The sequence below is a fragment of the Megascapheus bottae genome, chromosome X (genome assembly GCF_031878675.1).
Source record: "Megascapheus bottae isolate mThoBot1 chromosome X, mThoBot2.hap1, whole genome shotgun sequence".
Taxonomy (NCBI): domain Eukaryota; kingdom Metazoa; phylum Chordata; class Mammalia; order Rodentia; family Geomyidae; genus Megascapheus; species Megascapheus bottae.
The window spans coordinates 102144042-102170222 of record NC_143547.1 but is presented as its reverse complement, the minus strand read 5'-3'; the positions used below and the strand labels follow the sequence as shown (position 1 = coordinate 102170222).

Here is a 26181-nt window from a genome sequence, read left to right as displayed (position 1 = left end):
GGAGGATATATCTTAGGCGGAGAAGGGAGAGGAAAGGGAATGGAAGAAAAATCAAGTGGGTAGTGATTAAAAATAGGTTATTGAAGAAAGTGAAGTGTGATATAGTTTCAAAAATGCATTAGAGATCTCTGCAGGAAGTCCTGAAGTGGATGGCCTTTCTGAGATGTGTTAAATTGGGATGAGTACTAAATTGGGATAAGTGTTTGGGCTTTATATCTTAAACATATGTGCTTCCCGAGAACAGTCATGACTTTGATCAACAAAATTATCTATGTTAGGATCTTAATTTTTTAAACTCCTTTTTATGGTCAGTTTTTAGGTTAATACAACCTATAAGTGATAGTATTAGGATGTTTCATTTTAAATGGAAGTGAGTCAATCATTAATTTTTAATATTCCAGAAGTTTGTTCAACATTTAGTTGTATAAATGTTATATGGAAAGGTTGTTGTTATTCTTTTGGATTGCCCTATTAACTCTCTCATATACCCTAGGGTAACAATGGGTGTCACACTTGTAGCATCAGCTGTAGAATCATAGACTTGATTTCATGGTGCTTCCAGCTAAATATTTTTTAGTTTTTCGTGAAACGAGACACCTTTAAGAATGTTCAATGAATGTAATGAAGTTAGCTCGAATGCAGTTGCTACATTGGAGGACGACTGTGTGCTCCGTCCGCAGCTCCGCCCACTCTGGTGGATCATATTGCACGTCCCGCCCCCAAGGAGGCGGGCCAAGGGAGAGGCGCACAGGCGCACTTGCGCTCTGCTGGGTGCCTCTTCCCAAGGGCCTGTGGGCCCTTGGCGGCCCAGTAGCACGATTCTTGGGTGTCTGTGGTTGTTGCCAGCCCTCCCCTCCCCTGGACTGTGAGTGTGTCTGCTGCACGGAAACAGAAATGCCGACGTCGCCGCCTGGTTCTCTCCTCCTCTGGTTTAGCCTGCTCCTGAGCTACGTCTGCACTGCTCTAGCAACGGCTGCACAGGCCAACGCCACCTCAGGTGCCGCCAGCGCCCTCCCAGATTATTTTAGCATTTTCTGCTCCCCAAGTTCCTATAGCCTTCCCTCATTCCCTGCCTGCATCCGCTCTTGCCTTGCTCTCTTCCTCCCTCCCATGGCTTCTTCTGTGTCCTTGCTGCATCTTCCAAACACTCATTTCACACCCTTAACCTGTATACACTTCTCTCTCATTATCTCTCCACGTCTGTCTCCATCCACCGCTCCCTTCATTGTCTATCTTTCCCCTCAATCACTTTCCTTTCGTATTTTCCTGTCTATCCCATGAATTCATCTTTTCTTTCCTTCCTTCTAGTTCATCTCTTTTCCTCTCGCCCGTCTTCCCTCCTCTCTCTCCTTTGTCCATTCAACTATACTTTCTTCTCTTCCCATTTTCTGTTTTCTCATGCAACTTCAAATGTCCTTTCTTCCCTTTATCGATCCTCTTAGTAAATTCTTTTCTTTCCACTGAGATAGTGTCTAAAGACACATTGCCACTGAGGACTCTTACCCATCCCCCCCTGGGGCATGTCAGTACTCTAAGGTGCAGGAGTGGGGGGAGGTTGCAGGTGATTTCACGAAGGTCCTTCCCTTTTGTGCAGGTGCTCTGAATGTCCTTCTCATCATTGTGGATGACCTGCGCCCCTCCCTAGGCTGTTATGGGGATAAAATAGTGAAGTCCCCAAACATCGATCAACTAGCATCTCACAGCCTCCTCTTCCACAATGCCTTTGCCCAGGTATGTCCCGGGACCTGTACACATGATATTGTGCCTTCTCATGTACCTTGACTTGCTGGCCCTTTGGTTACGTAGATGTGGTGCTGACAATCCCAAGAACCTCTTTGAAACAAGAACGCACATACTGAAAAGCAGGGGTCAAGGAAAATTAGTGATCCACTCACAAGGAAACTTGTGCCTTCCAAGCTAGTCCACCTTCTCTGGAGGGTGACAGTTTTGTGTGCAAAATGGCCCTGGTCAACTTTCTCTCAGAAGGAACAAATTCTCTTCTTTTACAGTGCTACAAGCACACTAGTTCTTCCTACCTTTTGAACTGTGGGGAATGGCTCACCCCCTGCCCATGGTTGTCCTTCCTGAGGCCCTTCTTGGGGCTACCACCAAAAAATTATCTTATTTGGGAACCTAGAGATGCCATCACAAATCAGGGTACACACATTTGCTGGCTGATTTTGCTGCCTCCCTTTGCTGGGAAAATGCAAATATCTGGAACATGAGTGACGCTCATATCCCACTGGTTGGCTTTGAAAACTGCATGACTCAACTACCAGGCTGTTGCTGAGGACCTGGGGACGTTGCTTAGAAACCTAAGCTTGCAGACATATTTTGCTGTAATCACATTGAACTCTGTTTCTGCTTCTTAATAGCAAGCAGTGTGTGCACCAAGCCGTGTGTCCTTCCTCACTGGACGGAGGCCTGACACCACTCGCCTGTATGACTTCAACTCCTATTGGAGAGTGCATTCAGGAAACTTCTCCACCATCCCGCAATACTTCAAGGAGAATGGCTACGTGACCATGTCGGTTGGGAAAGTCTTTCACCCTGGTACTGCTACATGCCTGAAATCTGGGTTCTCTGGTTCCTTGGCTCAATGCAGAAATTCCCCTCTGAGTCTGAGCACGCTTTGCAAAGATTTCCTGCTGCTAGATGCCTTCTTAGTCAATACTGCCTTTCTAGATAAACCAGTTCTCAATTTCACTTCATATATGCACTGAAAGTGAAAAAAGGAAGCAAGTTTGTCATCCTTTTTGAAGCTGGATGTGATGTTATAGCTCTTGTTAGCTTGTCTCTTTAGGTGGTGGAAAGATCATAGACTAGGGAAGTAGCAACGTTAGATATATAAGTCCCCTCTGGGCCTAACATTGTGACCTATCTATGAAGGTGATTGGGATGAGCACATTTTTAGGATCTTGCATGTTGCCAGAGCTGGCTGAGTGACTTGTCCAGTGAACTCACTATATTTGGTTGGGGTTAGTCCCCACTCTGAATAACATCAGAAGGATGACTATGTGTTGGTACCCAGGGTCTATAGGGTATTCAGTTCTGACCTTTAAAAAGTGCTTCAAAAACTAGCTGTCTTTATTATAGGAATGACAGTTTTAAAGCATAGACAAGAGCTCTTTTTTAGGGTGGGGAGAGTGCTAGGTGTTGGTTGCTCATGCCTGTAATATTAGCTACTCAGGAAGCTGAGATCTGAGAGTTTTGTATACTGTCTTATACTTAGAGGCTTTACAACATTCTTCCAGAGCCTATGTGCCAATGTAGGTTGAGCATATCATTCAGTTGTGTTACGTCCGGGCTTGTTTTGAGGATAAATCTGAAAGAAACTATGCAATCAAAATCCATCAATTAAACTTCCTATAGCTTGGTGTTCTAATCACTACACTCCTTGCCTGAGAGTAGCTGGAGGGAAGTGAGTTTTAGAGAGAGGAGGAAATAGAACAGCAGGAGGACATTGTCCTTGGAGGAAGGAAAGTTAGGTAAAGCCTGAGAACTGTTGCTTGCCATCTTTCTTCCTGACGATTAGATTTGGGGACCAGTTTCTCAGTATGGTGTCCTAGCTACAAAATAAAGTGTTTGCCTGCAGTCCTTGCAGAAACACATTTTTCAACTGGATCTGTTCTCATGACCTTCTTGTCTGGTTTGGGCCTCTTTGTCGATGACAGCACCGTTGATTGATTGCCAGATGTGTATCATTTATTGTGCGAGTGCGAGCATTTCACTGAATCCTCTCAATAGCAATCAAGATATTTTTTTGCATCCTCATTTCCTGAGGTCAAAATTGAGACCACACCAGACAGATAGCTTCTTCAAGCCTGCATCGGTGCTAAAGCACAACATGTGCCCCTGGGTCTGTTGGCCTTCTAGAGTTGTTTTTTTTTATCATAAATGATTCCTCTGTCATTAGACCCTCCATTCTCTGATTCCTGTCTTGGAACCCCCTCTTCTCTTGTGCTCCTTATTGAAAGCTCTATCATGCCACTGTGCTGAGGATGGTATTCCTCCTTGATCCTGCCTCTCAGGCCCCTCGGATCCCCTGCCTTAACCTGGATTGCTAGCACTTCCTTATAGATCCCTCATAAATCTTATTGACTTCTAAAGGTTCCACCTGACAATGCTTACCTGACCTATGTGTACTATGTCTTAGGAATTCCCTATTTAAAAGGTACTTCCTTAATTAAAAAAATATTGCATCAGCATATTGTATGGGGGAGTGCATTGCCACACAAGTAAATAGTATTTCCCAATCAACCTCCTTCCTATCTGTCACGACTCCTCATACTCAAAACACATTCAGCCGGCTTCATTGCTTGATTTTCATACATGTAAATAAACTGCATTGCCTGTACTGGTTTTTTTGCCAGTTCTGGGGCTTATACTCAAGGCCTGGGCACTGTCCTTGAGGTTTCTCAAGATTAGCACCCTACCACTTGAACCACAGTACCACTTCCAGCTTTTTCTGTGTATGTTGTATCACAACTGAACCCAGGGCTTAGTGCATGCTAGGCAAGCACTCTATCAATAGGCCACGCTCCCTGCCCCGACTCTATACTTTTCAAGTGATTATTTTCTTTTTTTTGTTTTTATTTTTCCTTCTTGGTCCTAGGGCTTGAACTCTGGGCCTGGGTAATGTCTTTGAAATTTTGTGCTCTAGGCTAGCATTCTACCATGTGAGCCATAGGTACATTTCCAGCTTTTTGTAGTTAATTGGAGAAGAGACTCAGAGGACTTTTCTGCCTGGACTGGCTTCTAACCGTGATCCTCAGGTATAGCCTTTTCAGCAGTTAGGATTATAACCATGAGCCATAGGCTTGTGCCTTTAAATGACCATTTTAATTAGCTGTCTTCTACATTTTATTTTTATTTTTGTATTTATTTTTATTTTTGCCAGCCGTAGGGCTTGAACTCAGGGCTTCTGCACTGTCCTTGAACACTTTTTGCTCAAGGCCAATGCTCTGCCACTTGAGTCACAGTGCCACTTTTCACTTTTTCTGTGTATGTGGTACTGAGGAACCAAACCTAGGGCTTCCTGCATGCTACAGGACTACACTACCACTAGGCTACGTTCCAGGCCTGTGGTCTTCTAAATTTTTGACAGCAGTACTCCCGCCCCCTTTTATGTTTTTAACCATGCTTGGATTATTTGCCTTTGTAGCTAGATTGTAACCTGCTAAGCTTTGGGGTTGGTTTCTGTTTTACAACTGAACACTTGAATTTCCAATCTGAAGGCTTGGGTTTAAGTTTGAGATGACTCATCTAATATGCAACTGGAACTAGGCAAGGTGTGGTCTGGACTTTTTCTGAGTGACTGTTTACTCACCTGCTTCATAGTGGTGCTGATGTTTCTGCTGTGTGCTTGCGGTGGCTGAGGGTGTTCTGGCTTGGTTCTAAGGAGCTGTACTGCTATAACAGGCTGGCTGAGCTCCCCTTGTGTGGGCCCTTTCTGAAGAACCTAACACAAACAAAGGTAGGAATTGGGAAATCAACTGGAGATCTAGCGAGTTGGTCTTTCTAGGAACATATCATGTGACCCGAGCACCTGATTTAATAATTGGGGAAAACTCAGGCCCGAACAAAGGAGGTTCTACTTGTTTACAAAGTTTTAATTTTGAGCAATGGGCATTGAAAGACCCTTCATATTTTACCTAATAGCTTTCTTCCCTTTTTCAAGGTATATCTTCCAATCATAGTGATGACTCTCCATATAGCTGGTCTTATTTACCTTACCATCCCTCCTCAGAGAAATACGAAAACACTAAGGTAAGACAATGAAACGGCTATAGGTCTGAGGAGTAAATACTTTCTTATCTAATAAATGAACGATTGTATGTACTACACATTCTTTTAGGTTGATTATGATATGAGGTTTGTGAATTTCACTTGTGTTTATGTCTTGAAGACACAAGTGTTGGAACCTTTAGTGTTACGATCAATGGAAGTAGTGAATTATAGAAGCTGATGATTACATTTCATCCTAGAACTTTAGTCTGTAGTGGGGGGTCAGACTTACTTAATGACCTTGTTTATATTAGTATACATTAATTGTACAAAGGAGTTTTCATTGACATACTTCCATAGATGTGTATAATGTACTTCAATCTCATTCATTCCCCTTTATTATACTCTTTACCCACCTCCCTTATCCCCTTTGTTCAAACAATATTTTTTGAGTTTGATTGTGTCATCTTTATGCTATATATATATATACATATATGTAATACACACAAAATATACATACAGGCACACACATATATGTTATGTATTTTTTTTAAATTGTCCATGGTGGAGCTTGAACTCAGGGTCTAGGTGCTGTCCCTGAGTTCTTTTGCTCAAAGCTAATGTTCTACCTCTTTGAGCCACAGCTCTACTTTCAGTTTTTGAGTAATTAATTGGAGATAATAGTCTCATGGACTTTTTTCTGCATGAGATGGCTCATTTTTGTTTTGTCAGTCATGAGCTTGAACTCTGGGCCTGGGCACTGTCCACTGTCCCTGATCTCTTCAGCTCAAGGCTACTGCCCTACCCCGGAGCCACAGTGCCACATCTGGTTTTCTAGTGGTTAATGGGAGATAAGAGTCTCCTTGACTTTAGTGCCGAGCTGATTTAAATGATGGTCCTCAGATCACAGCCTCCTGAATAGCTGGGATTACAGGCATGAACCACCACTCCCAGCATGTGATGGCTTTTAACCACAATCCTCAAATCTCAGCCTGCTGAATAGCTAGGATAACATGCATGAGCCACCAGTACTTGGCTTGTATTATTTTTCTATTATATCTATTTCTCACTGCCCTTTGCCTTTCCTTCTCTGTCATTCTTGCTGGTTCTCCTTTCTAGAGAGTTCCCCTTTATTCCCATATCCCATTATTATTATTATTATTGTTGTTGTTGTTGTTGTTGTTGTTGTTGTTATCAGTTCCTTGGTGCTCACTTTGGATTAGGCTCTGAATTGAGGGCTATAGTTGCGGAGGCATGGGAGAGACAAGGAAAACCTAAACTTCAGGATCCTCAGGCTGAATCAGAAAAGGATATACTAACTATCTTTGGATTAATGCAGGTGTTGAGTTATTGAAAGTTCTGATATGGATATTTAAATTTCATACCATTCATTTGTGGAATCTAGACTTCAGTTATTTATTGTTTCAGTACTGCAGCTTTACTCAGGGCCTTGTGAATTTGCTTACCTTTCTATACTATTCCTTAGTTTTTTTTTTTGCTCAAGGCTGGTGCTCTGCCACTAGAGCCATAGCTCTATTTCTATTTTGGTGACTATTGAAGATATGATTGTCATGGACTTTCTTGTCCAGTCTGGCTTCAAACTGTAATAATAAGATTTCAGCCTTTTGAGTAGCTAGAATTACAAGTGTGAGTCACTAGCACCTGATGAATATATGCTTTGAACACATACACACCCATACCCACCCCCCCCCACACGTACACAGACAGAAAGCAAGAGTGAGACTGAGAGAACTTAATTATTACCACTTGAGGAGTTGAGAAGGAGGGAGAAGAAGGAAAAGAAAGATGGCGTGTGAATTAATATTATCATATGTGAAGATGGCATGAGGATGTATGAAGAAGATCTTAAAAATCTCCATGAAAGCTCTTGATCAACACTGGAATGGAGTAGATGGAGGAAATAGCAATAGAATGGGTTATTCTGACTAAACTATACATATGAATTTGAGAAATACCATGGAAGAATACCTTAGAACAATTAATGTATTATAACAAGTGAATGAGAGGAGTAAAACAGGCTGTTTGGCTGGTGATGGGGATATGAGTACCAGTGGGAGGATAAAAGGTGAATTGAGAAAGTAAATGAAGGTGAATATGGATAAAATATTTCATTAACTTTTTCAAAATTTTAGTGTAAGTGTTATGTGCAGAGGGGTTATAGTTATGTAGGTGAGATGAGTACATTTCCTTTTGAAGAGTCACCAACTCCCTCATTTTCTCACAGCCATTTCGCTCTTGACTTCCCTTTCCTCCCATGTTCTAAAGTTCATTGCCAACACATTATCTAGTGAATATCATCACTGAATTGGTTCACTCTTTGTTCACTGTTTCTATGCTTTCCCTTCCTTTCCCCAAATCAGATAGACTTATACACAAGACAAACACTACAGAAATCACATATAGTGACCAAAGGAAACAAAGCAAAGAAAAAGGGGAAAAAAAGAACTGTAAGCAGTACGATAAAAACTAACAAACAAACAAACAAACAAAAACCCCTTGATTTCGGCCCAGGGCTTCGTGCATGTGAGGCAAGCACACGTTAATGTTTTTGAAAATATAATAATGAAACAAATTGAATTGTTTTAAGGAATGAGAGGAGATGTGAGAGATGAGATTGATAGGAGACATTGCAGACATGTCTAGAAATGTCACAATGCAATCTCTTTAGAATGACTAATGTATGCTAATAAAATATCTTATAAAAGAAGAACATGTCTACACCAAAGGGAAAAATTGTTAAAGTACACAGGAAAAAGAATTTACAAAGAAACAGTCTTCACTTGGGGAGAATTTCAAATGTATCAATGAAACTAAGGCCCACATATAAGAAATTGTGGTTACAGATTGATAAAAGAGATATGCATATTTGAATGAGATTATCTATTTGTTGGGATATTTTGCTATTTTTCAAAGTTAGTTTACTTGGTATCCTTTAATTAGTGATCACCTTGACACAGAATTCACCACTGAAGTGAAATTGAAGTGGATTTCCAGTTCTTTTCTGGAGAAGTAGAAACACTTTTCTGGTTGAGGTTTATTTCTTATGTGCCTATTCAATTTGAAAGATAACACCTAAGCGATAGTGATGTGTTTCTTAAATTTGTGTTTTGAATGATCTATTTCTTGCACTTAAAATGCTGGTATTGTTACATATTTTGTTTTAAAGACATGCAGGGGACAAGATGGAGAACTCCATGCCAACCTGCTTTGCCCTGTGGATGTGGAGGATGTACCAGAGGGCACCTTGCCTGACATACAGAGTACTGAAGAAGCCATACGATTACTGGAAAAGACGAAAACACTAGCCAGTCCTTTCTTCCTGGCTGTTGGGTATCATAAGCCACACATCCCCTTCAGATACCCTAAGGTGAAGAGCTAGCTGTGGGTGGATCCAGTACAGCCACTACGGCTGTGCTATTTGTTGAGAGAAACATTTGTATAATGAAGTTATCCGTATCTCACCATGTGCAGTCAGCAGGGATAGTGTTGAACATTAATATACCCAGTGGAATAAAGATGTGCGTTGTAGATCAGGTCCAACAAATAGTTTCAGGGCAGACACAATCCTTGTAGGAAATACTTAGCTATTCCTTTCCCTTTGCTCAAGGATTTTGTTGCCTGCCCTTGAATTCATTGCGTAATTATGAGTTGGTTGGTGAGATTATCATAGAGAAATGAGTCAGAGACAGCAAAGCCTGTGAGAATTAGGGATGATAGTTTCGGAAAGAATTCTATGTCAGTCTACACCAACTGCCTTTCTTCTTTAGATTCTGTTAAGTGAGACCTTGTAAATCTAGGATATTGCTTGCTGAGATCTCAAGTCCTATATTTGCTTGTCTATTATTTAGAGCATATATATGTTTTCTTTTCATTATCCTTTTCAGTTTTTCCTTACATTATATTTTCTCTTTACATTTTCCCAGGGCTTCAGGAGCCAATCTTTTTTTTGGTGGGGGGGTGGTCATGGGGCTTGCACTCAGCCTGGGCGCTGTCCCTGAGTTCTTCAGCCCAAGTCTACTGACCTACCCCTTGAGCCACAGTCCCACTTCCCTTTTCTAGTGATTAATTGGTGATAAGTCTCTCAGTCTTTAGTGCCTTGGCTGGCTTCAAACCTCAATCATCAGATGTCAGCTTCCTAAGTAGCTAGGATTACAGGCGTGAACCACCATGCCAGATGAGGAGCCAGCCTTTTGACTGTACAAAAATTGTCCCTTACTTATAATTAGATTAGAGACTAGTAGTCATGGTATTTTGCTTTGATTGGCCCAGAATATCTTAATTTCCAGCAGGAACTGTTAGCTCCCTTAGCAAAAGCCAGTGAGATCAAATTGTTCGGCTTCATTTCAGAAAAGAATCCCCCAAACTGGTTTGGCTGAAAATCTTTGTAAGGCATTTTTATAAAACCTAGCCTTTGGGTGGCATCTAAGAAGTTTCACTTTGGGACTGCTCTCACTATTTCCAGAACTGACAGAGTAACTTAAACTATGCCCAAGCAGTTCAGTCAAATGTTATTAAATGCTGGAGATTGTTTTCCTTCTGAGAGTCTAGAGTTTTGATATGGTCTAGCTGGGCAGAAAGTACTGAGTCCTGAATCAAAATTGGATGCGGAGCTTTTAGAGAGCCAAGGAAGTGCACATGTGTTGACACACAACTTATTGCTGGGACAATAAAATATATTCTATGTAGTTTCCCTGTGATGCGGTTCTATGGAAACTTGTCAGTGGTTTCTTGCATTCTTTCCTTTTTGAACTATTTCTGTTTAGTTTCTGTGTTCAGTATCTTTTCACTATAATAAACCCTTACTGTGAATGTGACTGTAGACTGAAGTCTGTGAGTTCCAGTGGATTACTAAAGCCAAGGGGTGTTTCGGAACTCACAACATATCTACCTTTATGGATTGTGAAGTTGTGAGGGCAGACAAGGTAGCATGTGTCTACATGGGGAAAGACACCTGTTGGTCCATGGTTTGTAGGAAATAGCGTGGTGTGATTTCATTGCTGTTGCCATCTCATGAGAGTGACCAAAGACCTGACCTCAGGTCAGGACATGAGTACCTGGGAAGTGTTCAAGAGCTACCAAGCAGAGAAAAGGCAATGAAAACACCCATAGTCACAGCTTTGGATCTTTGTCACATACATGACAGCTTTGTGGCTTTGTGATTTTTTTTCCTCAAGGAATTTCAGAAGTTATATCCTTTGGAGAACATTACATTGGCTCCTGATCCCCAGGTCCCTGATGGCCTACCTCCTGTAGCCTACAACCCCTGGATGGACATCCGGCAGCGAGAAGATGTCCAAGCGTTAAATATCAGTGTGCCCTATGGCCCAATTCCTGTGGACTTTCAGGTACCAAGGACATATTTTGTACCTATATCAGGCAACTTTTCTCAGTAGGTTTTATTGTATCATATGATTAAGATCCATCATGTCTTAGAAGAACCTCATTAATTCCTGGCATATGGTAGTGCATACTTGTAATCAGAGCTTCTCTGGAAGTAGAGACAGGAGGATTGTGGTTTGAAACAAGCCTGAGCCAAAAATTACAAAGCCCCTTTTCTCAAAAACAAGTCAGGTATGGTACCACATGCCGGAAATCTCAGCTCTTTCAGAGTTAAAGCTACGAGGATCATTGTCTGAGACAAGCCCAGGTAAACATGTCAGCTCCTATATGAAACATAAACTAAAAGCGAAAAGACTAGGAGGGATGCATGGGTCAAATGGTCTAGTACTTCCTAGAAAGGACAGACTTTGTCTCATTCCTCATTTCAACCTCTCAGTCCTATGGTTTTAGGTCACTTCTGTAACCAACTCATCACAATCCCCTTCTTACTATGAATGTAACCTGGGAATATTCAAACCATGGCTGCACTCCTACCTTAATTTACCAAGGCCTTGTGGCATATTACTTCCCACTCTCGCCAGCCCCTAAGCACACTCTTCCCACTTGCAGAGGCCTTAATCATAAGACAGTCCAGAGATGAGGGCTACTAGAATGAATCCATACTACCATGGGGTACAGTTGTCCCAGCTATCCTCATGAGCACTTTAATTGAGTCCTCCAACTTGTAGTGGAAAGTTTTCTTTCTTTATACCAACTTTTCCTTTAGCCTCTGGGTCTGTTTACATTCCTCCTGAAGTACTCTTGTTTCTGCCTGCTCCCCTTCACTTGCTTCTCCTTTCTCCCTTGTCCCTGAATGGCAGTAAAAAGTGGTAGACTCTGGTGGTGTCGATGGTCTCTGTGTTTACTTGTTCTTTGTCATCCCTTGTTTGGGCTCCTGCCTCTACTGGCTGGACTCTGAGTTTGTAGGCATATACATTCTAGCTTTGATCTTCTTTAAGCTCTGCTTCTTTCTCATTCTTGACCAGTCCCATACCTTTTGAAAATCTCCATCTAATAGTCTTTCTTACTGCCCTTCTTGACTTCCTCTGTTTCAGTGTACATGGCAAGTCTCTGTCCATTTCCATACTTAGGTGATGTCCTTAGTATCAGTTTTGGCCCCCACTGTATATTTTCCCCCCTTTTCTCTAACTAGCCTCATCTGCACACAGCTGGTAGATGACTCTGAGAGCACTCCTCCATTCTAGGCCTCACTCCTGAATTTCAAAATTGCTCTCAGATATGACCATAGCAACCTCAGCTCCATATGTTCCTGTGTGGTCTGGCCCCCAATCCTACCCTGCTTTTCCTGCTTTCTCTTCCTACTCTGTTTCTTACCCCACCTCTGCCTCTTGCAACCCATTCAACATCACATGCCATTGAACCATATCATCTGTTGATGTAAAAAAATTAAGAGTCTTATTTCCTTCCTTTTTCCTAGTCCTTCCCCTCCTCAGTACGTCTGTCACCCTCCCAAATTAACTCTTGCTTCTGAATCGTTCAGTATGTTGTTCTAGACCCCTGCATTGGATCTGCTCTGTGATTGTCATTCAGCAAGTATATTGGCTACTCATGTGCAGCAATCCAGTGCTGTGTTATTAAAAGCTGCTATTCTCATAGAACACTGTTACCCTGCAGCCCTGATCACCTCCTCGCCTTCAGAGAACTGAGTGATTTCTTAAGTCTGGAGGTTGGGATCCCGTGAAGGGGATTACCTAGTCCATATCATCTGTCCCTCTCATACTGTTTTGGGGTCCTTTGACATCCTCTACCCTCCCATGTTGTTCTCTTTCCCCAAGCATGTCGTCTTCTTTTTGCCAGTCCTGGGGCTTGAACTCAGGGCCTGGCACTGTCCTTGGGCTTTATCAAACCTAGCACTCTACCACTTAAGGCCCAATACTACTTCTGGATTTTTCTGTATATGTGCTACTGCGGAATCAAACTTAGGACTTCTTGAATGCTAGGCAGACACTGTGCCAATAGGCCAAACTCCCATCCCATCTTTTTTCTTTTTGTCATGGGACTTGAACTTGGCCTGGGTACCGTCCCTGAGCTCTTCACCTCAAGGCTACCACCCTACCTTTGAGCCAAGCCCCACTTTCCATTTTCTAGAGGTTAATTGGAAATAAGGGTCTCAGGTCCTTTTGTGCACGGGCTGGCTCTGAACCTTGATCCTCAGATCTCAGCATCCTCAGTAGTTAGGATTACAGATTTGAGCCACCCCGCAGCTTCCCAGCCCTGTCTTGTTGTCTTCTGCTTAGGGCATCTCACTCCTATTTGCCCAACAGGAAGCATTTCTACTTTATCTTTGAGGACCTTGCCTCCTTGTTTATTTATTGCCTCACCTCCCAGGGGCAGCATTGGATGGAGGTGTGCTAGGTCTCCGGAATATTATTAAAAGTCTTTCTGTGTTACAAGCAGAAGATTGTATTTACTAGATGTATAAGTATTCTGGATCTACCATACTATTCTTACTTGTGTGTCTGTTCTCTTTACTACAGGCACAGTATGGAGCAGGTCTGATGACTGTCTTTCCCCTAGCAGAGATAAGAAACAGCTGATAAGGCTGGGGTGGGGGTAGATGAGCAGATAAACACACAGAAACTGAGGCTGCTAACTCAGTGTCTATTATTTTAAGACATCTAGTTTATGGCATTGCTGTGTTTGGAAGGAGTGAGGAATTAGTTTCTTTGTACATGTGCATCTACTGGGACCAACCGCACCATCTGAAAAAGACAGAAAAGAGCCAGTGTAATTGCTACCCTTCTGCCATGATGATTACCCTAAAAGCAAAGGTTAATTTGCTCAGAAATAAATGACTTTGGCCCTGCAGATTGTGCTGTGATTTTTGAAGGGAAATGACTCCAAAAAGTTGTTAAGGGCATGGATGGAGGTGTTGGGAATGGACAAGATTTTCAACAGACATCATCTCTGTATATGCTGCAGTGAATAAAACTGCAAGTAGTCTTAACGAGTTTTTTCTTTTAAATATGTAGCGGAAAATACGCCAGAGCTACTTTGCGTCTGTGACCTATTTGGATACACAGGTTGGCCGCCTTCTGGGGGCACTGGATGATCTTGAGTTGGCCAGCAGAACCATCATCGCCTTTATGTCTGATCATGGTAAGAATTTGGAATTGTTCTGGTGAGGAACTCAAAGCATCTCAAAACTTGCCTGTGAAACGTGTCTTTGCAAATTACCATATTATATACATTGGCATCTACATATACCCTTAGGAGGCTTTTGTTTTGTTTTATTTTGGTCTGAGACTGGGAATCAAACTCAGTAACTAACATTTTTGCTCACTGGCTAGTGCTCTAACAACTGAGCTATCCCTTCAAGCATTTTGAATGGCTTTTTGTGATCAACTCAGTCTTAGGACCTGTCTTGTATATTGGGTGTGAAGGCAGGTTTTGAGTAGGGGAAGTGAACATGTAGAAACTTTTAATCTAGTGAATTCATGAAGAAAGAATCAACCCTGTTTGTGTAATAAAAATTTGTGTGTGTGCGCGTGCATGCGCGCGCACAGGCACGAATGTGTGTGTGCATGAGAGCACTGGTACTGGGGCTTGAATTCTATGCTGTACAGTCTTGCTCAGCTTTTTCCCCTCAAATCTGTTGCTCTCCCATTTGAACCATGCCTCCAACCCAGCATTTTGCTGGATGGTTGGATATAGGGTCATGCAAGCTTTTCTGCCTGGGCTGGCTTCACACTGTGATACAGAATTTTTCTCCCCTGAGTAACAGTTGTAGATGTAAGCCATTGGTGACCATCTATGTGTAATGAAAATCTTTTAACCCCTAAGTTAACCTAAAAGACTTAAGGACTTTTTGATCTTTTTGTGAGGATTTAGTAGACTCTAGAAAAGCCCAGAAAGACCCTGACTGGACTCCTTATAATCCTTTTCCCATTGTTCTGTCTGCTAAGAGACTCCGCCATTCTATTTCTTCTCAGGCTATTTCCAAATATGGAACTTCTGCTAAACACAGAACTGTTACTCTAAAACATTCATTTTAATTTGAAATATTTTAAACACACCCAAAGACAGAAAATAAAGCATCTCCCTTCTAGTGGAGCTCTTGTTCATATTAGCCTTACGTACTCTTTCTGCAGGAATTGTTCTGAACCAAATCAGAGATGATTCTGTTTTCTGCACATTATATAAAAACTATTGTTGAGCATCTGTGGCTCATATCCTAGCTACTTGAGTGTCTGAGGATTGGAAGATCATATAGTTCAAGGCATCCTTAGAAGAAATGTTTATGCGACATACTTCAACTCATACCTGGTCATATGGTACAATTCTGTCATTCTAAATTACATGGCATATAATCCTAGCAACTCAGGAGGCTAAGATCTAAGCATCATGGTTCAAAGCCAGCCCAAGCACAAAAGGACTGAGACTCTTATCTCCAATTAACCTCTAGAAAATGGGAAGTGGGGCTTCAGAGACAACCCCTGGGCCCAGAGGTAGGGCTGTAGACGTGAGCTGAAGAGCTCAGGGACAGCTCAGAGTTCAAGCACCATAACCCACAAAAAATAAATAAATAAACGATATGGCAGACTGGATTGAGATTAGGATGATCATCATTCCAGGGCAGCTCAGGCAAGAAATTCCCTGAGATGCCATCTCAGTAGAGGGAAATTGCATGCAGTGGCATATCCCAGCAATAATCGGAAGTATAAAATAGATGGATTGTGGTCCAGACTTGTGCCTATGTAGGAAGTAAGAATTTATCTCAAAAGTGAGCAACACACACACACACACACACACACACACACACACTAAATAAAAACAAGGCTACAAGTGTGGCTCACTAGAGACAACCTAGGCATTAAAGTCTGCGAGACTCTTATCTCTAGTTAGCCACTACAAAACTGAAAGTGGTACTGTGGCTCGAGCAGTAGGTTGGTAGCCTTGAGCTGAAGAGCTCAGGGACAACGCCCAGGCCCAGAGTTCAAGCCCCACAAACCGCCAAAAAAATTATGAATGATAGAAAGGTAAAATGATTGCAAGGGTGTATGTATCAATGTAGTTGAGGATATTGAATAGGAAATAGAAAGGATGAATAACGATGACTATGGTCAAATGAATTTATTTACATTTATGAAAATAGAACAGTGGAACCTTTGGAAATCATTTTAAGAAGGAGAAAGGACGTAAGGGTCAGTGACAGAATGGGTGAGTTTGCTATACAATGTATGCGTACATAGAAATGTCACAATGAAATCCTATTTATATAGCTGTTAGATGCTAATAAGAAAGAGGAAAAGGCACATTGTAGATTCTTTAGGTAGAGCTATAACATTATTATAGGAAATAGCACAATGGTAAATGATACTGTTCTCACTGCAAAATCTAGAAGGATCCAGAACATATATAGGGTCAGGATAGCTTGCTGTCTTATACCATTTGCTCAGGTTAGCGAGTGCTGACAGGGCAAGGCTCCACCAGGCAGCCATTACTTCTACATCTATGTACGTGGAGGTGTATTCCATTAGACATGGTTGATGGTGATATGTTTACTTTTTCTTTTCTTTTTTTGTCAGTTCTGGGGCTTGAACTTAGGGTCTGGGTACTGTCTTTAAGCTTCTTCAAGGCTAGCGCTCTACCACTTGAGCTATAGCAGCACTTCTGCTTTTTTTTTCTGTTTTTTTTTATTGTAATTTATTGTCAGGATAATGTATAGAGAGACTTCTGGCTTTGTGTGTGTCTGTGTGTGTGTATGTGTGTGTGTGTGTGTGTGTGTGTGTGTGTGTGTGTGTGTTACGGAGGAATTGAATCTAAGGCTTCATGCATGCTAGGCAAGCACTCTACCACTGGGCCACACTCCAAGCCCATGTTTATTTTTCCTTATAGAATTTTCCATTTAATGGTGGCATGGATGATTCTTCCTGTCATTTCGCACAGGACTGACTTTTCTCTTTTTTCATGTATTTTTATTGTAATTAATAGAAGGGTTACATTATATTCATCAGATAGAAGGTGCATAACTTCACACACATTGATACCACTTCTCATGTTTTTTTGTCCCCATTTTCCTACCCCTACCCCCTCCCCTCATCTTTTCTCTCCCTTCCCTTTCCTATTTCAAATAAATAATCGTATATACAATATACCAGATAACAAGGTAAAATACTGTAACAATATGAGAATAACCAAGGGACAACAAAACAGATGAGAAATAACATAGTACATTAAGAACAACCATCACACATTTTATGGCTCTTGTTTCCATATCCTAGAGGTCCTTTCATTTAGCCTCATAGGACATGGCCTTGTGTATCTAGGTTTTGAGCTATTGTGTAAAGCCATATGATTTGTTGTTTTAAATCAATGTTAAGGACTTTTCTAATCACCATTAGTGGATTGTATCAAAATTTTGGTATTGTCCATATAGTGTATGTCTTAAAAGTGATTTCCAGGCACCTGGGGCTCTGCCTATAATCCTAGCTTCTCAGGAGGCTGAGATGTAGGTGTTGGGGGCTGAGTAACTGCTTGTCTAATAACTTTCTGCTGAGACAAGGCAAGGCACAAGAGGCAGGGCGCAAGACTTGATTACCATTGGTTACCAATGTGTTATTGTTTATCACTCTCTGCTGGATCTAGAGTGAGGGTATATTAGCTGGAGGGATTTCCTCAGGAAGGGGGGGGTTGGAGAGAGATTTTTCTGCCTTGATAAAGCTGTGTGGCGTCTCTGTGCTCCGGGAAGGAAGGCTAAGTGTGGGAGGTCAATGGGCCCTCTCCTCTCGTGGCTCGTCCTGGTTGGGCGTGTTTTTCCCCATCCCTTCTACTAGTCGAGAGGGACTGGGGACAAAGGACCCCGATAGTACAGATTGTAGTTTGAAGCCATTTGGGACACGAAAGTCCGTAACTCCACACACACAAAAGCTGAAAGTGGAGCTGTGGCACAAGTGGTAGAACACTAGCCATGTGAAAGCTCAGAAGACAGTGCCTAGGCCCTGAGTTCAATCACCAGGATATGTATACATACAAAAAGAGCAAGATAGACATTCTTATGCTACAGTTCTGCAGCTTATGTTTTAGTAGAAAAACTTATCAAGAAATAGACACAGGACAGGGCACTGGCAAAACTGCCACTTTTACAGTCCTTACCATTAAGAATGAGTGTCTGGGGTGTAGCATGTTCTTTATGTCACAGTATATTGGATTCATTCATTTTGGCAGTGTTTGAGACCCATTGGTCCCTCAAAACATACTGTGGATGTAATTTATGAGTTGTTTATTTAAAAAAGTTATTGCAATTTTGGAATTTACTATTTTTTTCATTTTTAAAGGTTTCCTCATTTAGGACAGATATATGATTTTGAATAACAAAACCTTCAAGCACAATTACCTTTTTGAAGTAATTCTGGAGAAATCTCTCAAGATAATAAGGTTCCACTCCCTCTGGTGTTTACAAAAGAAAATGAAATGATGTCTAAAAGAAAGAAGCTGGGTACAATTAATTCATTTTCTGTTATTGTATACTTTTTATGATGCAGGGTGGTCCCTAGGTGAGCATGGAGAATGGGCCAAGTACAGCAATTTTGATGTCGCTACTCATGTGCCTCTGATGTTCTATGTTCCGGGAAAGACAGCTTCTCTTCCAGAAGCAGGCGAGAAACTCTTCCCTTATCGTGACCCTTTTGATCCTGCCTCAGAGTTGATGGCTCCAGGTATAAAATACACTGAAAGGATATTTCTGAGACCTAAGTGTGCCTTTAGCTTATATATGTATCGACTTATGGAAATCACATGGTGTATGCTTGTACAGTGTTGCAGTTCCTTCAGGACATTGTTTAGTGAGCACGTGCTTTCTGTTTTTGTTTTTAGCACCTCCTATTCTCTGGGTTGGGAATGAGTAGCACAGCTAGAGCTTCAGAAGGTGGAGGAAACAAAGAGGAGTTATTTTTCCCGAGGTGGAAATTGCTTGAGAAATACCAGCAAGTATACTCTAGAGCTTAGAGGAGAGAATTACACATGCCAGGGACCTTTTACATTACTGACAACAAATCAAGTGTTTAGAAAATGAAATTGGACATACAAAACAACTTCTAACTGTTCAGGAAGGCCATTTTAATTGTATAAATCCAAGATTAAGGTGAACAGAAATCAGTATAAATATAGGATGTAGATTTTAAATATAGACCAATCATAATGAGATGCCCCCATCAGGATGGCTGGTAATAAACAGCATGTGTTGCTAATGGTCAGATGACCACACAACTCCACTCCTAGGTATGCAAAGTACAGAACTAAAAGCAGGTATTTAGACAAAAACTTGAATAGCAGGTCTGTTTACAATAGTCAAAACGTAGTATCAACCCATATTGTCCATTGATATGGATATATAGAATGTAGTATATACATGCAGTGGTATATTAGTCCTAAAAAGCAGGATATTTGAACACATGCTGCAACATGGAAGATCCTTGAGGATGTGATTCACGGTGAAATAAGCTAGACACAAAGGGACAATAATATTTGATCCTACTCCCATCTAGTATCTAGCGTAGTCACATTCACAGAGATTGAAAATAGAATGGGAGTTACCAGTTGTTGGAGCAATTAGCAACTGTTACTTAAGAGACATAGTTTCAGATGTGAAAAATGGCTAAGTGCTGGTGGCTCACACCTGTAATCAGGAGGCTGAGATCTAAGGATCACAGATGGAAGCCAGCCTTGGCAGAAAAATCCATGATACTCTTACCTCCAATTAATCACCAGAAAACCAGAAGTGGAGTTATGACTCAAGGTGGTAGAGTGCTAGCCTTGAGTGAAAAAGCTCAAAGAGAGCACTCTAACCCTGTGTTCAAGCCTGGTGACTGATAAAAAAAGATGAAGATTGATGTGCAGATATATGATGTTGAGCATGATACAAGAATGCTAGAGTGCTATTATATTTAGTGCTACCAAACTGTTCACCAAAAAAGGTGGCATACTCCATTGTTTATATGTTTCTCCCATATTAAAAATGGATCAAGCTGGGTGCAGTAGCTCACACCTGTAATCGTAGCTACTCAGGAGACTGAGATCTGAGGATTGAGGTTTGGAGCCAGCCTGGAGGTGTGTCAGTGTGGCTCATGTGGTGTAGCACTAGTCAGTGCCCAGACCCTGAGTTCAAGCCCTAGGATGGCACACACACACACACACACACACACACACACACACACACACACGCACACATACACACACACAAAGATGGATCAAAGGCAGACATCAAGTAAAGAGTGCCTACGGGGTGACACGGTTCGTCATATTGTTCAAGAGAATTTTACCCTGTATTTTGAGTTTTAATTGATGAACCTTGCCTCATTCAATTGTGATAGTGGTAGTATGGAAATTTAAGTAGTTTTAAAAAGTGCTGATGACATGTTACTTTTGCACCCTGCAATTTGATTGAATGAGTAGAGAGCATGAAGGGCTGTGGTAGAGGAAAGAAGGAAAACAAAACCAGATGAAGCTGAGAGCAGGCTGAGTGGCTCATGATTGTTGATTTGGCAGGCTAGTGTGTCACATCTAGATATGTCACTTCCTATTTCAGGCAGGCAGAGCCAGGACCTTGTGGAACTCATGTCTCTCTTTCCCACACTCGCTGGACTCGCAGGACTGGAAGTTCCCCCTCGATGCCCCATTCCTTCACTTCATATTGAGCTGTGCAGAGAAGGCCAGAACCTTCTGAATCATTTTCGATTCCATGATTGGGAAGAGGATCCGTACCTCCATGGTAATCCGTATGAGTCCATTGCCTATAGCCAATATCCTCGGCCTGCAGATTCCCCTCAATGGAATTCTGACAAGCCATGTTTAAAAGAGATAAAGGTCATGGGCTACTCCATACGTACCATAGACTATAGGTATACTGTGTGGGTTGGCTTCAATCCCAATGAGTTTCTGGCTAACTTTACTGACATCCATGCAGGGGAATTGTATTTTGTGGATTCTGACCCATTACAGGATCATAATGTGTATAATGACTCCCAGCATAGAGAATTTCTCGAGTTATTGATGCCTTGAGTTTTATCAACCACAGAGGCCTTGAGAAGAGAGATGATGAATTTGTCAATACCCATAATACTGGATGCAACCTGGCGGGGAGGTAATCAAAATTCACATCAACAGTTTGCTTATGTCACAAGCCTTTTCATTTTGCCTTTATTCATGCAAAATTTGTAGCTGCATTAGGGCTTGGCTAAATCACTTTTTTCCTTTTTAAAGTAGTTATAGCTTTAGTCATTGGTTAACAAGCAAAAGCTATGTGTTAAAATATCAATACCACAATAATACAACATACTGGTATACTCAAGAAATGGTTAAATTTAGTGCATTTCAGAAAGTAACCATATATCAAATTAGGATTGGTTTTAATTTTCTGGTTTTTTCTTTGTAATTGAGTAATATTCCTTGGCTAGGCCAATATATTGAAAACATTTCAATACACGATTCACATTGCTTTCTAAAATATGAAGTTAAATGAGAATTCTAAGAGCCACAGATTTCAAAATCTAAAGATGAAATATACATGAGATGATCAAGGTGTTACTTCATCAAATATTAAAGGAGGCTTCATGCATCTGAGATATAAGGTATATGGGAAGTGCAAGTAAATTTTTTCAGATAAATTTCAATAATTTGCTACCAAAAGTATCCCTTGAACTCAATGGCCATCTATTAATTCTGTTATTCACAATGAAAAGCATTTAAAAATGTAAATAGATCCAATGTTTGAGTTATGCAAATTCATGTTAATATTTTTATGGATTGTTAATTGTAAAAATCCATTTATTCAGGAGATAGAAAATATTCTCCTTTTAATTGCTAATTAAAGCATTAATTATATTAAATTTTAAAGCATCAAAGTTTTATTAGTACAATATTAGGTAATTGTCATTTGTGTATTTCCCAAATATGAAAATACTCAGAAACAGGTATTAGTAGCAAGCTTAATTCAGATCATCTTAAAGTAATAGAATATTTACAAGATGTATTTAGAGCATGATGAAGTGATCAACTGTAGTCATCAGAAGAATAAATTCCCTTCTAAATAAATGTAATATAGTCAATCTTTCAGTAAAATGAATTGCTTTAGTATTTTTACCTTACAGTGTCTTGGTGTTTCAAGGTGTATGTTTGGGAAAGAAAATATAAGGAAGAACAAAGTGCAATATATTAACTGGAAATCTATAAAAGACAAGATAGCAGTACCAAATCAGTACCAAAACTTAAAAATCTAATTGGCCAACACTAGGTGTATACAACAACACTACGGTCTTCTAAGCAGTTAAGGGATTGTCTTGCCAGCAACAATTTTTATTGGAGGAGTGAAGGGCCTTTTCATAGCTCCTGGTCACAGAACTCTTTTTCTTTCAAGAAGTTTGAGCTTTTGTAAATGATTTTCTTCAGCTTTGGCTTCCTTGTTCTTCATCTTTTTATTGTTTTCCTTATGTCCACTGTAATTTTTACAATATAGTATAGAAATTCCTTAGGACATGTATTCAGTGGATTTAGCTTTATATCACGTTTGATAGTTCTGATGGTAAGTTTTACATTTATTTCCTGGTTGGCTACAATGTGTCCATTTTCTTCTCACTTCATTTCTAGAAGCAGTTTTAGCATTAAAATTTCAAATTCTTCTCTGCCACTTTGTAGTCACTAAGCATATGTGACTATATCAATTTAAAAGAATTGAAATAAACTTGAAAAGACTCCTCATTACAACATATTTGAAGTGCTCTGTAGCCCATTTCTGTCATTACCTGTAGTTTGGACAGAGTTGCCATGAAGTCTGTCTAGGTTTTTAGATGGATCTGTTGAATACTGGCAAGTTCCTCCTACAAGCTGTTTCTCTATCCTGAATTGGCCAACCAAGACTTGTCTGGATGTGGTTTAGGTATGGAGTAGGGAGTTTGCTGTAGTTAATGGCCTCTTTCTTCATTCCCATCACCATTGCCTCAGTTCTTTTCCCTTCCCTTTCAAGTAGTTTACCCTCCCTCCTCTTTCCTCCCCTGTTCCGAAAGGAATCCATATGTCTTCCTAAAATCCCTCTTGACCCTTCCCTTTGAGAACACCGTTAGTGCCTACTATGGGTCTAGAATGACCTTTGCTGAGCAGTCAGAGTCTTCCCTGGCTCCACAATGCCCCTGCCCTTGGCTGACTTTCCCTTGCCTGTCCCTACCTTCCACTCATCGTAGGTTTTTTTCCCCTTTTCTCTGCTCCAGCCCACTCATAACCATTGTTCACAGCCCCGTTTCCACACTGAAGGCCACGAGGTTGGGAATTTTTTTTTTTGGTGTGTAATGAAATGAAACACCAATAAAAAATGGATTTACCTTACCTAAAAAAAGAACTCTTTTTCCTGATTATAAAATTGTTGCGTTATTCAAAAAATTGGAAAACAGAAGCAAAGTAAAAGATGAGAAAATGTGTGAATATTTTATCCTGATTGCCACTTAATATCTTGTGTTTTGGGTTTTTTTTAACATTTCTCTCATCTTCTACATTCTTTATCATATAATTTGCATTCTTATTTTAGGTACTTTGTGTGACTAGTATAGATTTTTGGAAAGCAACTTTGTACCACTCATTATTTTATTATGTAGTTTGATTGTGGTTTACTTAACCTTTTTTTCAGTTGGAAATTTGGTCTATTTCCAAGTTTTCAGTATTATGGATATTACTGTAATGAGCAACTTGGTGAATAAAATGTTTTTTTTTCTCTCTCTGTGTGTGTATTTCAAAGTATAATCTTTCAGTGCCAAGTTGTCAAAAATAGCTGTATTTTCTTCTCTCACTCTCTTGCTACCTTAGAGCACTGAAGTTTAAAAATGAAGTTAACAAAAATCACAATACCACAAAGCACCCAATGTTCCTCAACAATATGTGGTGCCCTACTTTAACTGTGGACTCTGTTTATTAATGACATCGAAGATTCTCTGTGTATGATTGTTGCATATTTGCATTTCCAGTTTTGTGAATTTGCCCTGTAAATTTTAATCCTGCAGCTTACTTTTTAAAGTGATCAAATGGTCTTTCCTGGTGTGATTTTTCCCCCCCTATCTCTTCCTATTAAACATGGAGACTCTCTCCTTCTGGAGACTGAAAATACTTGTTATCTTTTGAATTTTTTGTGTTTTTGTTTTATATTTATCATGACGTCCCACCCCATTCCAAGAGGAAAACTGAGATTATATGTAGTAAATTTCCAAATTTTACAGGTTTTACTCTATGGTGAAGATGGAAAAACACAAACCCTTCAGGATGTGGCTATTGTTGACATTTTATATTTACTCTGCTCCTTTTTCTACCCACATACATACTGATAAGGAACACAGTTCTTTCTCCTGCTCCTGCCTTCTAAGTGCTAGATTTAGAGATGTGTGACACTGAATGACTTAAATAATGAGAAAAAAAACATTGTAGTGCTTGGAATGAAACTGAGGGCCACAAGGGTGCTATGCAAGTACTCTACCACTGAGCCATACTCTTCCACATAACTTATTCATGCCAGTTTGTAGTTGGTAGAAATGCCAATGATTATACCATTCTTTCCACACTAGCTTTTTTTGGCAAACATTCTTAAATTATAAGTGCATTTAAAATGGATAAATTATTAATAGTATTCTGAAAAGATAGATATAGAGAACATGATTATACCCATGGGAGTGCTTGGGGGATTTGAGGATGAAAAAAAGTCTGGGTGGTGAATAATATCAAAATGCATTATGAGTGTGTGTGTGTATGTATCTGTTGATATTAGAAACAGTGAAAGTTGGTGGACAATAGAATGATAAGGAGACATGGAAAGAAACAGGAATAGAGAGTATTAACTCTGAGTAAAATATATATGTCTGGGCAAAATGCCAGGGTGAAACACCTTTGTATAATTATATATACTAAAGTAAATTAATGGCAGAGATGCATAACACCTTGTCTTTGGGGGCAGCGATTAAGAGGAGAGAGGGTGAATGGAGACTGTGAAGGAGGATAACTGTAATCAAAAACTTTATATCTGAAGCTAGAACAGTGAAACCTGTTGAAAATATTTTAAGAAGAGGGATGTGAGAAGAGGAAGTGTAAAAGAGGAAATGAATTGGATCAGGAGATATTGTATGCATGTATGGAACTATCAGAATGAAAGTACCGTCTGCCACCAATATATGCTTCTAAAAAAGCTGGTAAGATGCATGGAATATAGAATATTCTATCCTGGGGCCGGGAGTTTGGCCTAGTGGTTAAAGTGCTTGCCTAGCATGCATGAAGACCCGGGTTCGATTCCTCGGTACCACATATAGAAAAAAAAGCCAGAATTGGTGCTGAGGCTCAAGTGGTAGAACTCTAGCCTTGAGAAAGTCCAAGGACAGTGCTCAGGCCCTGAGCTCAAGCCCAGGACTTGCAAAAAAAAAGAATATTCTATCCTAACCAGTTTGTCGTTCAGTGTTATGCTACTATGCAGGCAAAGGACTCCTTGCAAAATTGTTCTGTTAAATGCTGACTCTTCATTTTCTCCTTGTCCCAGCTTACTGTTCTGTGGGTCTGACTATTCCATATGTGCCTGTCATACAGTATTGTCTTTTGTGACAGGCTTTTATAATATCAGCAAAGTTCACCAATATATTTGCAGTTGATAGAATTTCTTTCCCCTTTAAGGCTGAATAATATTCCATTGTAGGCCTGTATAACATTTTTTTAATCCATTTTTGACAGACACTTGCACTTTCAAAAATGATGCTGCCATTACAATAGCTGTACATAGGTGCAAGTGCCTGCTATTGTTTTGGGCATATACCTGGTCTCTATGAATCTTTAATGACTTGGGGTTGGGGTGTGTGTTGAGTTGTAAGCCAGGTGATTGGTGAATCCTTATTGGACTACACAGGGCATGGTGTCTTTCTGGATGAGGCAAGGAGAAGGATCTTCCCTCTATTGCTCCAACCTTCACAGGTTCACAGGTTCTCAAGGCTTCCCTATCTTACTGTGAAGGGTTTTAGGCAGAGAGTCTCAATCACATCTCCAACCCCTTGCTTTCTCCAAATCCACTTTACAGGTCACAGT

The 26181-nt window shown here is 40.5% G+C and overlaps 1 protein-coding gene across 1 annotated transcript; it reads left to right on the top strand.

The window, feature by feature from the left end:
- The first annotated feature begins 779 nt into the window (after positions 1 to 779).
- Positions 780 to 23852, top strand: Ids (iduronate 2-sulfatase). The gene is made up of 9 exons (XM_090327248.1): positions 780 to 997; positions 1595 to 1731; positions 2376 to 2553; positions 5681 to 5769; positions 8915 to 9115; positions 10923 to 11093; positions 14121 to 14247; positions 18633 to 18806; positions 20675 to 23852. Exons 1-9 carry the CDS (start codon positions 895 to 897, stop codon positions 21145 to 21147), a joined length of 1653 nt encoding a protein of 550 aa, XP_090183374.1. The 5' UTR covers positions 780 to 894; the 3' UTR covers positions 21148 to 23852.
- Positions 23853 to 26181: the final 2329 nt, after the last annotated feature.